This window comes from Rhincodon typus, chromosome 13, assembly GCF_021869965.1.
Source record: "Rhincodon typus isolate 14 chromosome 13, sRhiTyp1.1, whole genome shotgun sequence".
NCBI classification, from domain to species: Eukaryota; Metazoa; Chordata; class Chondrichthyes; order Orectolobiformes; family Rhincodontidae; genus Rhincodon; species Rhincodon typus.
In genome coordinates, this window is record NC_063344.1 from 10761598 (window position 1) to 10778594 (window position 16997).

Sequence of the window (16997 nt, forward strand, 5' to 3'; positions counted from 1 at the left end):
GTTGAGAACCCAAGTCTTTGGATGTCAACAATTGGACAAAACATCCAACAATAGACCGAGAACACTTTTTTTTCTTGATTTTCTTTTCCCCCCGCCCTTTATTTTACCCTGGGCTATCATTTAGCCACACTTAACCACCTCTAGTCTGTAATTTGTATTTTCACAAGTGTGGATCAACTGTATGCATGTGCATGGGTTGCAAGATGTCAGGATATATCTTTTAATGCTTTTTAATCTGGGCTGGTTCAGCCTAATGGGCTGCACGGTGGCTCAGTGGTTAGCACTGCTGCCTCACAGCACCAGGGACTCTGGTTCGATTCCACCCTCGGGTGACTGTCTGTGTGGAGTTTGCACATTTTTCCCTTGTCTGCATGGGTTTACTCTGGGTGCTCCGGTTTCCTCCCACAGTCCAAAAATGTGCAGGCTGGGTGGGTCGGCCATGCTGAATTGTCCATAAGTGTTCAGGGAGGTGTAGATTAGGCGGATCGGTTTAAGTGGGATGCTCTGAGGGTCAGTGTGGACTTATTGGGCCGAAGGGCGTGTTTCCACACTAGGGATTCGATGATCTTCTATGATTCTATCTGTGATAATGAAACTGACCCCATATTTGTTAAACTCAGGAAAACCTCTGACCAGTTATTTATACTTAGCAAGTTAACTGCTTCACTCCACAGTGAAATGGCAAGTGCTTCCTTTTTAAGTTCGAAATGAGTAGGAAGGGAACCATCCCAACTTTCCTCACCTGGTTGATTCAGGGTACATTTCTAAAATGGGTGAATCATAAGACCGTAAGAAATAGGAAAAGGAGTAGGCCATTTGCCACCTCAAGCCTGCTCCACCATTTAGTAGGATCACAGTTGATTCAATACTCCTTGCGTCCATTTTCTTGCATTTCCCCATGAACCTGAGGATATGACGTACATCTTTCGTAGTGCAGGGCATGTTGACAAAATGTCTAGTAAGGTCATGGGTTCATATGTTTTATAAATAGTGGCATGGAGTGCAACAAGGACGCTATGGTGAACCTTTATAGAAGATTTGTTCAGCCTCAACTGGACCTTTGTGCTCAATTCTGAGCATCTCACTTTGGGGTAAGAATAATTGGAAGATTTTATAGGGAGTTCAGAAAAGAGTTCTGAGAATGGGTCCAGAGCTGTGGAACTTCATTTGTGGAAAGAAGCAGGGGTTGTTTGCTTGGAAGCAGAGAAAGTTGAGAGGAGATTTGATAGAGGTGTTCAAAATTGAGGGGCCTGAACAGAATGGGTAGTTTCCATTGGTTAAGAACTGGAGGATAACTATTTAAGGTGATTTGTAAAAAGCAATGTGACATGAGGAAAAACTTTGTAAGTAGTGAGTGGTTAGATTTTCTGGAATATCTGACTGAATAGTGGAGGCAGTTTCAATCTTGGCTTCCAAAAGATGATTCTATAATTATCTGAAGCAAAAAAAAATGCATGACTACTGGGAAAGGGAAAGTGTGTGGGACTAGCTGAGCTGCTTTCGTAACAGGGGGCAGTCTGAACAAGGACCTAATGGCAGTTATTCTGTTACGTTTCTATGATTGAGTGTTGTCGTACATCTTAATGAATGTATGTGGTTGGAAAATGTGTGTATTAGGTCTTAACTTCTTTGTATGCACCTCAAATAAAGCAATTTATCATTTTATTCATAGGTTTGTTTCACCAAGTGTTCAGTAGGTCTGTCCTCAGATTCGAGGCATTAGTAGCAACTAATACCAATATCCAGTCTGTATCACAAAGGGATGCTGCTATTGGTACCACACCACCCTCCCCATCTTACATTATTGTGCAAGATGATATCAGACAGTGTGACACTTGACCCTTCTGAGAGTGATTAACTCCATTGAATCTAATAAAGGTAGCTTGTGTCCGACCTGAATCTTGTTTACAGGAAAGAGTAATTACTGCAATTAGCTTAGCTTTTTCCTTAGTCATGAAATTGTGAACTGGGAGAAGAGTGTAAATCTTTCAGTTAATTTGCTTCAGTCAATGTGTAACAAAATTTTGCTATAGTTTCCAAATGCAGTAACTTTGTATTTTCAGATGATTCAGGATCTGCCCCAAAAGCAGTAAATATGACCATTTTAAAAATTACCATGGGTTAAATAGCTTAGATTAGGTTTTGTTATAACTGTACAGCTGTTCTCTTTCACTGCCCATGACCTTAAACAATTGGAACCAGAAGAGTGCAGCAGATCTTGCTGGTCTTTCAGTTTTTGTGCTGGTTGGTGGTTATCACAAGAGATTTTATTTCCCCTTGTAAAATTGTTCAGTTGGTTGGTGGCAAGAATAATTTCTATCTATTGCTTTTGAGAAGCATTGTATGAGGTTTTTGTCTTTCAAGAATGAATTGTCAAAAGACATATGACCTATGTGGTTATTTGCAAATGTAATTGTGCAAAATCATGTTGGTCGGCGAGTATTCAGGAATGTCCTGGTGACCTCCTTCGCCTTTGTATTACTCATCGGTTTGCTTATCAAAAGATCAAATACGAATGTAACTTGTTCCTGTCATGATGGGTGCTAGCTGTTAGCATATTAGAATGGTAAAATAACCTCAGCCAAAAGCAAATTCTTAGTAATCAGTAAAAACATTTTTAACTGCTTTTTGATGGCAGTGCTGAATTTGAGTCTTGATTCCCTATACACTGAAGTGCTTTGATGCTTGCAGATTTTTTTCTTTTATATTTTCAGTGGACACTTCTGGCAAGGCTAGTATTTGTTGCATCCCTAGTTAAAGTGAGAAGTTTGGTAGGGCATTTAAGAGTCAGCCACATGTAGGCCAGATCAGATAAGGCCAGATTTCATCTGCAAAAGGATATAAACTTGGTATGTCAGTGATGGTTGTTGTCATGGCCACCATCACTAGTTTTCAATATATTGAATGAATCTAAATTCCACCAGTCGTGGAATTTGAATCCCTTTCCCCAGAGCATTAACCAGAGCCACTGGATTACTTGCAGTGACATGACCACTAGATCTCAGTGTTTCTCCTTGTGATGATCGTCAGGCACCTTTAGTTACACCTTCTCTCGGTCATCCAAAGTTTATCATTTTGTCGAAGACCACCTGGCATTCACAGTTAAACATCTGTCACCAAGAATTGCCAATCCATTCTTGAGTGGCACAGTTCTATAACTGATATTGTTACTTTGTGACCCAATCTTAATGAGAAGTGTGGAAAAAAGAATGCTTTAATTGCTTCATATTTGAAAGGCAGCTAGATTAATCTGACCTGGTAAAGATCACATGGGATGAGGTAGTTTAGGATGAAATTTGTTTATACCAGGTCAACGGAAAATGTTTTGCAGGAAGGATGGAATGGCAAGGGATGGAGAAGGCATGAAAGAGGGAGGATGGCTTGGGAGCCACGAATGTGAAGATGGAAAACTAATTTAACCTCAAATGTTTAGCTGTTGTCTAGATATAGTGAAAAGCAGTCCCTTTTGCATAATATATTTCTGATATTAATGCTTTTCATGCTAAAATAATTTGAATTACCCAATAATTTGAATTAAGCAATATTAGTTAAAGAACTGGATTTATCAATTCAGCTCCCTTCCTAGCAGCATTTTGGATCCACTGACCTCCCAAGGACTACAGTGAATGAAGAAAGGGCCTCATCAACTCCTCCTCGGGGCCAAATGAATGTTGGCCTGGATGGTGTAAATGAATATAAAGAGGAACTATTTGAAATTAAATGGCTTTGAATTGAAGGCAGACTGAGGCAGTGTATGGCATCATGATGTGCAGAACTTAAATTACAATGAAAATATAATGAAGTTTGACTTGATACTATGCAGTGGTGGCCTTAGGAAGGAAGGCAGAAGGGGGCAAAAGCTTTTTGGCTGTGTATCCTGCCCAAATCACGATTAACTTTGGGAATTACTGGATGAGGAATGTTGACTAAAGTGTCTCCAGGTAACTGAACCAACAGTGGTGCGAGTTATTTCATGCCTTTCATTTGCTGTCTCAGCTAAACTGCGGTTTCTGAACTTGTATTCCAAGTTTTCCAGTTTTTATACTGAAGAGTTTTCTCCGGAAGAGAACTGATGTATGTAATTTGATTTGCTAACAATGTGCAGCATCTGGCTTGAGTAAGCAATCACTTTTTTTAAGAATGATGGTAACGCCAATGGTAGCTAAAATTAAACTGAAAAATAATCTTTGGACAGAATTACTAGTTTGCATTGATTTTCAGAAGGTCAGATTGGCCTTTATCATTCAGCTTCCATTTCAGTTTCTTCACAGGGGACATTATACCTTATTTTGCCTTTTCAACAGTTTAACATAATTCAGTAATCTATCATCCTAATCTGTAACAGGCCAATATTGATGACGGTCAGGAACTCTATACATCTAATAAATTATTGAAATCTGGTGTTTATTGGAAAAAGATGATTTCAAAAGTCATCCTAATATATTTACCATCCCTGATTACTCGGTGGCATTGTAGACGGTAATGACATTACTATGCTGATTAAAAATGAAGTTCCCTAGTAGAGCAAGGTTTCTTTGATCAAGTCTGCAAGGTACTGAAGTTGCCCCAAAATGATCAATGCACTTAAGTTGGAAGTGCTTGAACAGATGGCCTTTCCTTTCTGACAGGAGATTTCTTAAGTCACTCTATTAAATTTATCATGTACATTAAGATCAGGATCCTATTTGGTTCATGTGACCAATATTTTAGGGGCGGCATGGTGGCTCAGTGGTTAGTACTGCTGCCTCACAGCACCAGGGACCCGGGTTCGATTCTAGCCTCGGGCAACTGTCTGTGTGGAGTTTGCACATTCTCCCTGTGTCTGTGTGGGTTTCCTCTGGGTGCTCTGGTTTCCTCCCACAGCCCAAAGATGTGCAGGTTAGGTGGATTGGCCATGCTAAATTTTCCATAGTGTTCAGGGATCTGTAGATTAGGTGGGTTATGGGGTCTGGGTGGGCTGCCCAAGAGTCAGTGTGGACTTGTTGGGCCAAAGGACCTGTTTTCACACTGTAGGGATTCTATGATTCTCTTTTGGATGGTCTTTTCTTTAAAATACAGGTTTAAATTTTGATCAGCTATTTAAACCTTAAGTTTTGAAAGTTAGAGGAACCATCAAATGTAGAAAGTAATGGTAGCTGTAAGTAGATAACTGCAGGTACCTGGCATCCTACCAAATCTCATCTTGCAACATAATCACTATTTGATGCAATTTACCATAATGGTTTATACTGTTCTAAGATTTTGACACTAGATCAAGATAACATCTGGCTTTCATATATAGGACGTATAGAGTCACCAGGCCCACAACAAAACTGCATTACAGAATAAAAACTTGTCAGATGCTAAACTGGGTATATGAGACTTTGACACAGCTTTATTATTGGGGCAAAAAAAATTGCTGGAAAAGGTCAGTAGGTCTGGCAGCACCTGTGAAGAAAAAAAAAATCAGAGTTACCATTTCGGGTCCAGTGACCCTTCGTCAGAATTGATGGTAGCGAGGAAAATGTCGGTTTATTTGAAGAAGATCGGGAGGAGGAGGGGGTAAGGAGTAAACAATAGTTGGGGACAGAACCCAAAGAGAGAGGAGAGCAGTTGGATAGACAAAGGAGTTGATAACGGTCTAGCTAGAAGGGTGAATAGCTGTTAATGGGGACTGTTAGTGACTAACAATAAGTGGTGTGCAATGGTAGACTGTGATAACAAGGCCTGGTGTGTGGGGTAACGGGGCTAGGACATGGGAGAGTTTAAGCCCTAAAATTATCGAGTCCGGAGGGCTGCAGGGTACCCAAGCAGAAAATGAGGTGGTGTTCTTCCAGTTTGCACTGAACTTTGTTGGAACACAGCAGCAAGCCTGAGACTGAGGTATTGGCCAGGGAGCAGGGTGGTGTGCTGAAGTGGCAGGCAAGAGGTAGCTCGGTCTTTTTTTGTGGGCAGGATGTAGATGTTCTGCAAAGCTGTCATCCAGTCTACGCTTCGTTTCCCCAGTGTAGAGGAAACCACGCTGTGAGCAACGACTGCAGTAGACTAGATTGTGGGAAGTGCAGGTGAAGTGTTGCTTCGCCTGGAAGGACTGTTTGGGCCCTTGGATACTGGTGAAGGAGGAGGTAACTGGGCACGTGTTACGCCTTTGGTTGCAGGGGACGGTGCTGTGGGGAGGTGTTGGGAGAGAAGGAAGAGTGGACCAGGGTGCCCCAGAGGGAATGGTCCGTGCAGAAGGCAGACAAGGGAGTTGGGGTGGGGGTGGGGGGATTGGGGGGGAGGTGGTGGGGCGGGATGGGATGGGGTATGTGTCTGGAGGTGGCGGAAATGGCGGCTGACGATCTTCTGGATGTCGATGCTGGTGGGATGCTAGGATAAACAAGGGGAACTCTATCGCTGTTGTGGGAGGGAAAAGAAGGGGTGAGGGCAGAATTACAAGAGATGGGTTGGACCCAGTTGAGGGCCCTACTGACAATCGTGCTGGGAATCGTTGGTTGAGGAAGAAGCTGGACATTTCAACATTACCTTGTCGAAGTTGGCCTCATCTGAACATGTGATGGAGATGGAGGAACTGAGAATGGAATGGAAACAGGGTGCGAGGATGTATAGCCCAGGTAGTTGTGGGAGTCAGTGGGTTTATAGTGGATATTAATGGCCAGTCTATCCCCAGAAATGGAAACAAATGTTGAGGAAGGGAAGGGAGAAGTCAGAGAGAGACCAGGTGAAAGTGAAGGCATGGTGGAAATTGGAAGTGAAATTAAACCTGTCCAATCCTGGACAAGTGAGGGAAGCAGCACTGATGATATCATTGACATATCAGAAGAAGAGTTGAGTGGGAGCCGGAATAGGACTGGAACAAGGAATGTTCCGTCTACCTCATGAAGAGACAGGCATAAGTGGGGCCCATGCAGCCCATCGATAGTCTGATGATGACCATGAAACCATTGTTGACTGTTGCGAAAAACCCGTATTTTTCACTGATGCCCTTTAAAACAGCATCCTCAGTTCTTTTGGTTTTTATTTTATTATTAGGACCATTGCTTCATGTGATCCATATAATCCTAAGTAATAATGTTAAAATTATATTAGGGCTATTACGCTTTCAGTAAGCTTAAATGAAGAAAATTTGGAGCATGATCTATTTCCCAAAAGCAGAAGTGCTATAGCTTCATGTGGAGCCAAAGAGACCTAATGTCAACAATAACTTCCCAATTTTAAACATTTAGCTCAATTTTTTTGATGAATGTAGGTCACCATTTCCTTGTTGGTGGGGCAAGGATTTAACTGTTGGAGTCCATCCTTTCTGCAAGACCAATTTACTTCTTGGCAGTAACGTCACCATTGATTGCAGCAATTAGAAAACTCCATGGCTTAAATTGTCTTGAAATGAACTTGGCTGTTTTCCATAATTCTGGTTGTGTATGTAAGGGAGGTTGCAATTGTGTACAGTTTCATTTATGCTAGTCATACAGGTTTCCTTCCAGTTTTTAGTTTGGAGACCACTGCCTGAAATATAGAAAACTAGTGGGGTATCCAGTTGTAAGGAATGATCCACTTGTATCTTATAACACATGGGTAAGATGTGCCTGGATATGTTATGTTATGTTAAAAGATGACTTTGAATCATGCCAGTCACACATCTTCAGAGCATTTGGCTCCAACACTTGCTAAAAGGTTGAATCTGTTGTTCTGTCAAGTAACACAACGTAACTGGTTGTTTATAGATATGTCCTATTCGACTTGTTTAGAAATATTATTATACACCTCTGGAGCAGGTGGGACTTCAACATGGGCCTCTTGGTCCAGAGGCAGAGGCACTACCAATGCTTTACTTAGCTGTACGCAAATGTTTGATGCAATGAATTAAGGATTGTTCTCAAATATGAAAAAGATCACTACAGACGTTTGTGACATCGATTACTGTTGAAATGCTGTATGGCATAATGCTCTATTATCCTATTACTAAAATAGCTTAACATTTGGGTAACGATCTGATCTAGAATTTAATGATTTCTCACTGCTCCCACCCTCCTCTCCCAATCATTTGTGCTGTCATATCCTAGTAATACTTTCTGCTCTGTCAAATATGCTATTCAATTTAATTCTGGGTAAAATTTATCTGATCTATATTCTGATTACTTTTGTTTTATTTACTGTTCTTTTGTTTCCATCTTTGATTCTTGAAACATACAGGAATCCATCTGCTGCTTTCTACCGAGCTTTCCCTGTAAACAAGTCTCGGGATGCAAAGAACTTCTACGATAGGTATGACTGTACGTGAAAGTGCATACAGGCAGTAGTATGCATGTGTTTGCTTTGCACTGTTCTGGTTTCTCGTCAACCACTTAGCTACAAGAATAAGTGCAGTTTGACCCACACATGCAGTCATTTCAAATGTTGCCAGGGCACTGGCATTACAGCAAGGGCCCTCGAACTAGTATCAGAAGCTACTCGAAACTTTTGCCTCGTCTAGTCAGCTTTTCAAGCAAAGTTACGTCCAACTGAATGGGAGCAAAGAGGAGAAAACACGCTTGTCCTGCAAGGTCTCTGCCCCCCGAGAGGTTACAAGTGTGAGGTTTTGACGTTGACACAATTTAAAAGCAGTGTTACAAGTTTTTAAAATTTATTCTAGGAACGTAGAAGTTGCAGGCTAAGCCAGTGTTTATTGCTCATTCCTAATTGCTCAGAGAGGCAATTAAGAGCCAACCATAATGGATCTGAGTCACGTGTAGGCCAGACTGGGTAAGGATTGCAGATTGCCTTCATTAAAGGGAATTAGTAAATAAAGATGCATTTTTTGTGACAATTGACCATGGCTACATTGTCATCATTAGGCTAGCTTTTTAAAACCATATTTTATTGAATTCATATTTCACCATTTGCCATGATAACATTAGCCTGAGGTTCTGTGTCACTAGGCTAGTAACCTTCGCACTACACCATTTCCTCCTAATCTGATGGTGGATCACTCTAAAGTTGAAGTACAGCTTTCATTTCCATTTGTTCAGTTGCCAAATTCTGTTTTGACATCAAGAAAGTGTGTGAGCATTTTAGAATTTTTTTCTCCCTTTTCAATATAGGGAAGGTTTTCTCCCTTAAGGGCCCATTTAAAGATTTGTAAAATCATTTGAAAAATTGAGCAGAAACATGTACCATTATTCTATGGTTCACTGTATTGTTATTGCTGACAGTCTGCTGAAAAGTGCCATACGTGTCTCAAGTAAGAACTTTAATATTCATGCTGAACTTCGAAGGGGGAACCCATGTAAAAAAAATTACATTTTATTACACAGTCTAGGGAGACAGTAGATACCTGCTGATTGTAATAGGCATTGTTTACTTGCTACAGCTCATTTCTGATACTGGCTGAGGTCACCATTAATGCCCCTCCTCAGCCTGTCCTCACTGAAGACCTCCCCTCCTGTTTAAACCAACACCCTCCTTTGCTGTCTGAGGGGAACAGCTGAATGGTCTTCTGGACTATGATAACTTGTTATGTGATGGAGCCAATGCTAGGATACCTGGTGTTACTGCTCTGCTGTAGTCACTGTTAGCACTGATCAAGCAGTAGAAAGTGATAAATTTGTAACTTTATAAAAAGATTGGCGAGAAACATTCTTAATGGGTGTTATTTTCACATTAGCTAATCTGTTGTTTGAGATGGCCATTGAAAAGCTGCATTACTAATTCTTACATTGTAGCTTCCTTCTCTTGCTTTGTTCAGCATCAAAGCTATACCATAAGAAATAACTGTACCTCTGCAAATGTTGCTTTTTTTCACTGCCTGGTAATGCTTGTGTGGGGCACAGAGTAGTGCAAACACTTCAAATGCTACTAGAATTCTGCTACAACACTGTTCCATCTTATTTTCTAAAGTCAGCACCATCTTTTTTAATCTTTTAAAGGTCATGTTTTTGAAAATATTTTGTTTGGCTTAAGCTATTTGACATTGTCCTTTTTAAGCAGATTATGTGCAGTCCACTTGTGTATTTTATGATCTTGCATCTTTTTCCTCCTTCTAGGTGTAACTTGTGATTTGTAAATGGGTAGCTCCAAACTATTTTGTAAATGCAGTTACAGTAAACAAACCTGTCCTGATTTATTTTTCCAAGATCCGCTGCAGGATTGAGGAATTTTCATCAATCATCACTTTTTTTGTATGCAAACATGGAAACCAGAAGAAATGAACAGTCAGATCTGAAGAATGGTACTGCAGTTAAGTGTGTGATCAAAGTATTACCAGATCCCATAATAGTGGTCAGAAACAAGAACTTAGTAACTTTGTATTTTACGATTGGAGTAGCCACTTGAGTTGTGGGAAGGGTGTAATATAACTACCAATTTTAGAGGGAACTGTAGAACATACGTGTTATGTCATGAATAATTATCCAGTTATCACTCCTCCTTAGATGACAAAGTAGCAATTTCCATTTGTATGGCATCTTTTCATGTGAGAAGGCATGCCCCTGTTAAACAGAGGAAAACGTTCATCGTACTCTAAAAGATTCTTAAACTTAGTGAATTATTTGGATGAGGGTGGTTGCAATCGGTTTGAAAATTGCTTTGCTGAGTGTTATTGTGTGGAAACGTTTGTCGTTGCAGTTTTTGAACACCGATATTGCTTTGTCAATAATTTTCAAATCCTGAGTTTTCTACTGTCTATGAATATGCATCTTCTGTTATATACTAGGTATGCCATTGGAAGTTGACTTTCTAGTTGATTGACTGTTTTGTTGACTAATTGGTTATTTTAATAAACCTTAGCTATCTTAGTACGTGGTTAAATGGGGATGCAATGTCTTCCCAGCTAATCTAAAATTTCCATTTATTTAAGTTGTTTAATTGTAATTTCAGCAGTCATACTATACTGTATGTGATACCCCTGTGAGGGAAACACGTGAATTCATAGTTTTAAAAAAAAACCACCACAGACAACTAAATAGTTAAGAGACAGCATAAAACTAAAAGAAAGGGCTTAGAAAAATGCAGAAAGCAGTATAGATCTTGCCAAATCAGAAAGATACAAAGCCCACTAAGCAGCATTTAAGAGCTACTAAAAGGGATTATGAAAGGAAACTTACGGGATGTCAAAATGAGTAACAACTTCTATAGTTCCATAAACAGAAAGCAGGTGGTCAGGAGCAGTGTTGGTCAACTAAAGACTGAAAGTGGGATATTGTCGATGACTGGGCAAATTGGCAGTTTCCTAGATGCACGAGTTGTCCCTCTGGTTTGGAAAGTTGCAAATATCACTTTTTAGAAGGGCAAAAGAGGAAAACCAGGAATTATAGACCATTTAGCCTAACACCTGGGAAATTATTGGTGTCTATAATCAGGATGGGATACCCAAACACCTCAAACTTTTAGTTCATCAAGTAGTACCAGCATGGATTAATGATAGGTTGTGCCTGGCAAAACTCATTGAATTTTTTGATGTGGTGACTAAGATAGTGGATAGGGAAATGCCTAAGGAGATTATTTATATAAACAGAAGAAACTCTACAAAGGTAGAAGGCCGTGGAATTGAGGGCAAATTACTGACATGGCTGGAAGATAGGCTGAGTGGCAGTGGACAAAGTAGAGATAATGAGTATGTAATCACAACAGCAGGGTGTGACCAGTGGTGTCCTACAAGAAAGTGATAGGGGTAGTAGGAACTGCAGATGCTGGAGAACGAGATAACAAGGTGTAGAGCTGGATGAACACAGCAGGCCGAGCAGGAAAGCTGACGTTTCGGGCCTGGACCCTTCCGAAAAAGGCCCGAAACGTCAGCTTTCCTGCTACTCTGCTGCTTGGCCTGCTGTGTTCATCCAGCTCTACACCTTGTTATCTCAGGATCCGTTAGGGCCTCAGTTATTCACGTTATTTACTAACAACTTGAATAATGACATTGAAAGTAATGTTAATCCAAATTTGCTGATGACACAAAGTTAGGTGGCGTTGTAAATAGTAGATGATAGCATAAAATTTCAAAAGGTGTATTGAAAGACTAGATGAGTGAGCAAAACTGTGGCAGATGGAGTTCAGGGTAAGCAAGTGTGAGGTTATCCTTTTGGACCAAAAAAGGATAGATCAGGGTACTTTCTGGCTGGCATGAAGTTAAATATAGTGGATGTCCAAAGGGACTTTAGGGGGAGGGGATGTTTGTTCAATTGCATAGATCTTTAAAATGACACAAACAGATGCAGAAATAATTAAGAAAACTGATGGAATGCTGGCCTTTATGTCTAGAGGACTGGAGTACAACAATGCAGAAGTTATGCTGCACTTATACAAAACCCTAGTTAGACCCCACTTAGAGTATCGTGAGCATATCTGGGCACCACACTTTTGTAAGGATATATTGGCCTTGGAGGGGAGTGCAATATAGTTTTACAAGAGTGATACCTGGACTGAAAGAGTTAAGTTATGAGGAGTGATTATACAGATTAGGGCTGTTTTCTCTAGAATTTAGAAAGTTAAAGGGTGATCTGATCAAAGTCTTCAAGATATTAACAGGAAAACGCAGGTTAAACAAAGATAAGCTATTTCCAATGCTTGGAGATTCTAGAACTAAGGCATATTCTAAAAATTAGGGCTAAGCCATTCAGTAGAGATGTTTGGAAGTAGTTCTACACACAGGATGGTAGAGATTTGTTACTCTCTCTCACAAACACAAGTGGATGCTACATCAGTTAATTTAAAATTTGGGGGAATTTTTTGTTACGCAAACTTACGGGATATGGGCCAAAGGCAGGTATGTTGGTTCAGACCACAGATCAGCTAAGTTCACATTGAATGGCAGAACAAGTTCGGGGCTGACTGGCCTACTGATGCCAATTTAAATCAATAAAAGCAGTTTTTGCAATGAACAAGCAATCTAGTGTCCTACTTATAAGATGTCTACCTAGACTGCACTTGAGGTCTTATTATTAAAATTGAGTTTAGTCACTTTCATACTCGGTTAATTTCGCTGACCTTTCTGCTTTATTGATGAGAAAGGGAGAAAAGGTCAAGAGCTTAAGGAGGAAATCTAAAAGTCCTCCATGATAAATCACAGATAAAACGCAATAGAAATAATGTGAATGGAGCAGCATATGATTCATGGGTGCTTGCTTTTCAGTAAATTAGCTGATTTGTAAAAGTAGTGCTTGCTTTGAAGCCACACTGTCTCTATTTAGCAGTGTTTAACAATGTTAAAGTTTTTAAAAACTTTAAAATGAGGTAGAACTAAAATAGCAACTCAAAATATTGGTGTCGTCACTCTGGTAGTTCAGCTTTTATATTTTGAGAAGGCAGTAACTGAAATAAATGTATTACTTTTAACCTTTATTTCTTGTGTATAGCTGGTCACATGAGGCCTTTCACTACAATTCTTACTTGTAAGACCTGTTTCCTGAAAATGGAATGTTGTCATTCATTGCAAGAGGAATGGAGTACAAGGGTAGGGAAGTTTTTTACTGCCACTGTACAGAGCATTGTTGAGTCCATACCTGGAGTATTGTATGCAGTCTTGATCACCTTATTTGAAAAGGGTAAAATTGAAGTTGGAAGTGGTTCAGAGAAGGTTGACTTGACCCTACCAATCACAATGGGCTTACCTTATCAGGAAACTTTGAACGAGTTTCACCTTTATCCATTGGAATTTAGAAGAATAAGAAGTTATCTTATTCAAGCATACAAAATTCTGAGGGTGCTCCATATGTGGTCTTACTAGTGTCTTGTATAGCTGAAAAGCATAACCCTCTGCATTTGTATTCAATTCACCTTGCAGTAAATGATTACGTTCTATTAGTTTTCCTAATTATTGTACCTGGATACTTGCCTTTTGCAATCCATTCACTAGGAAACCCAAATTGGACTGGAGTCTCTTACCATTTAGATAGTGTTTTTTATATTCTTCCTTAAAATGGGTGGTTTTGCTTATTTCCACATTATATTCCATTTATTGGTTCCTTTTCCAGTCACTTAAACTATCTGTATCTCTTTTGAAGCCTCCTTAAGTCCACTTCACAACTTACCTTCAAACTCCGGGAAATAAATATTGAATTTTTGCAAACAGTTCACATTACAGAAGAGGGAAGTACTGGAGGTCTTAGAAAACATTAAAGGTGGATAAATCTTCAGTACCTGATCAAGTGTATCTCAGGACATTATGGGCATTTAGGGAGGAAATTGCGAGGCCCCTAGCTGAAATATTTTTATCATTTATAAACACAAGTGAAGTACTGGAGGACTGGAGAGTGACTAATTTTGTGCCATTGTTAAGAAAGGTTGTGAGGAGAAGCCTAGAATCGACAGACCTGTGAGTCCGATATCAGTGGGTAAGCTGTTGGAGGTGATTCTGAAAGAGAGGATTAACATGCATTTGGAGAGGCAAGGATTAATTCGGTATAGTCAGTATGGTTTTGTGAAAGGAAAATCGTGTCTCTCAAACTTGATTGAGTTTTTTAATGAAGTAGCCAAAAAGGTTGATGAAGGCAGAGGCAGAGCGGTAAATGTTAATTTGAGGTTTACCAAAGCCTTTGACAATGTTCCACGCGGTAGACTTATTAGTAAAGTTAGATCATATGGGGTTTAGGGTGACCTTGCCAATTAGATACAGAGGGTGATGGTGAAGGGGTGTTTTTCAGACTGGAGGCCTGTGACCAGCAGTGTTCCACAGGGATTGATACTGCGTCCACTTTTGTCATTTATATGAATGATTCGCAAGTTTGCAAATGACACCAAAATTGGTGGTATAGTGAACAGTGAGGATGGTTATGTAAGATTACAAAGAGATCTTGATCAATTGGGGCAATGGCCTGAGGAGTGGCAGATGGAGTTTAATTTGGATAAATATGAGGTGTTGGATTTTGGTAATACAAACAAGGACAGAACTACACTTAAGGGTGAGGCCCTAGGTAGTGTTGTAGAACAGAGACCCTGGGGATTCGGGGATGTAATTCTTTTGAAATTTGTGTCACAGGTAGATAGGGTGGTTAAGAAGGCATTTTGTATGCTTGTCTTCATTGCTCAGTTCTTTTGAGTATCGGAGTTGGGATGTCATGTTGAAGTTGTGCAGGATGTTGGTGAGACCCCTTCTGGAGTACTAAGGTCCAGTTCTGGTCACCCGGTTATAGGAAGGATATTATTAAACTGAGTTCAGAAAAGATTTACCAGGATGTGGCCAGGAATGAAGGGTTTGAGTTATAAGGAAAGGCTGGATAGGATGAGACTTTTTACCACTGGAGCATAGGAGGTTGAGGGGTAACCTTTTATTGAGTTTTTTCCAATCATGAGAGACATAGATAAGGTGAATGACAAGGGTCGGAAAGTTCAAAACCACGGGGCATATTTTAAGGTGAGAGGAGAAAGATTTAAAAATGATATGAGGGGCACTTTGTATTTTTACAGTGTGGCTCGTGTGGAATGAACTTCCAGAGAAAGTGGTGGATGCTGGGGCACTTAATAACATTCAAATGAAATTTGGATAAATTCATAAATAGGAATGGTTTGGACGATATGAGCCAGGCGCAAGCAGGTGCGACTATTTTAGTTTGGGAACATGGCCAGCGTGGACTGAAAGGCCTGTTTCCATGCTGTATGACTGTATAAATAGAAGTAGGCATTCGGCCCCTCAAGTCTGATCTGTTGTTCAGTAGGATTGTGGCTGATCTGACCCTCCTCGCATCACTTTCCTGCCTTTTCCCTGTAACCCTTGAAGCCCCTACTTGGTCAAGAATCAATTTATCCCTTAAATATTCACAAGCGCTCTGCCCCTGCAGCTCTGTGAGAAGGTGTTCCAAAGAGATACAATCCTCTGGGAAAATAAGTTCCAAGTTTTCTTAGCCTTAAATTGATGCCTCTTTTTTCTGAGACAGTGCCCTGTGGTCCAAGACTGCCCCATAAGGGGAAACAACCTCTCACTGTTATAATGCTGTGTTTCAGTGAGATGACATCTCATTTTTAAATTCCAATGAGTTGCAACGTGTTTACACTTTGCTCATAAGACAGTCCCTCTATACCAGGATCATCCCAGAGAACCTTCTCTGAACTGCCTCCAATGAAATAATGTCCTTCCTTGAATTTCCTTCCTATCTTGTGTCTTCTGCAAATTTGGCAACTATACCATCTGTTCTTCAAACCAAGTCATTCATATAAATTGTAAACATTTAAGGTCCCAACACTGATCCCTGTGGCACACGCTTATATTACATCTTACCAAGCAGCAAAAGGCCCATCTATGCCTACCTCCACTTCCTGTTAAATTATCAATCTTCATGTCAATACACGGAAGACATACAGAACCAATGGTACATCTTTGAGGGGAGTGCAAGAGCCAAAGGACCTTGGGGTTTGTGCATAACTCTGAAGATGGCCTGGCAAGTTGAAGCATGTTCAGGCTTAAAGGACACTTGAGTTTATGCATAGAGTATAAAAGCAAGGAAGTGATGCTACAACTCTACAAATCATTAGTCAGATCACGTTTGGAGTATTGTGTTCAGTTCTGGGCACCTTATTTAAGGAAGGATGTTAAAGCCCTGGAGAGAGTGCAAAGGAGATTCACTTTAATGATACTAGGAATGAGGTACTTTAGATACAAGGAAAGATTAGAGAAATTAGGCTTATTTTCATTGGAGCAGAGATTAAAAGGTGACCTCGTGGAGATGTTCAAAATTATGAACAATTTGGACAGAGTAAAGAATGATGTTCGGTTTCCACTAATTGGTATGTCAATAACTAAGTGTTACAATTGCAAGATTGTTAGCAAGAGAGCTAGGATTAAGATGAGATATTTCGTTACTTTGGTGTTCGTTTTGGAATATACAGTTTGGGAGGCAAGTTCTATGTGAGGTTTCAAAAGAGCTGGATATGTATTGGAAAGTGATGAATTTAGACGGATTGGCACTAGCTGGGTAACTCTTTCAGGAACCAGTATGGACATGATGAGATGAATGGCCTCTTGTGCTGTTAAAATTCTATGAGCTTTTATTTTCAATGATCTTTGTGTCATTTTATCAAAAACCTTCTGGCAATCTAAGTGCTGTACATCCCTA

The 16997-nt window shown here is 40.1% G+C and overlaps 1 protein-coding gene across 2 annotated transcripts in view; it reads left to right on the plus strand.

Annotated features, from left to right (window-relative positions):
- The window catches only part of tsc22d2 (TSC22 domain family 2), a 94481-nt gene that overhangs the window by 30925 nt on the left and 46559 nt on the right, over positions 1-16997 (plus strand). Inside the window, exon 2 of one of the 2 annotated variants that reach the window (XM_020519204.2) lies at positions 8173-8244. The exons of the other annotated variant lie outside the window; for it this stretch is intronic. Within the exon in view, the coding sequence (XP_020374793.1) occupies positions 8173-8244 (72 nt within the window). The remainder of the gene's footprint in view (positions 1-8172; positions 8245-16997) is intronic. 2 annotated transcript variants of the gene reach the window in all.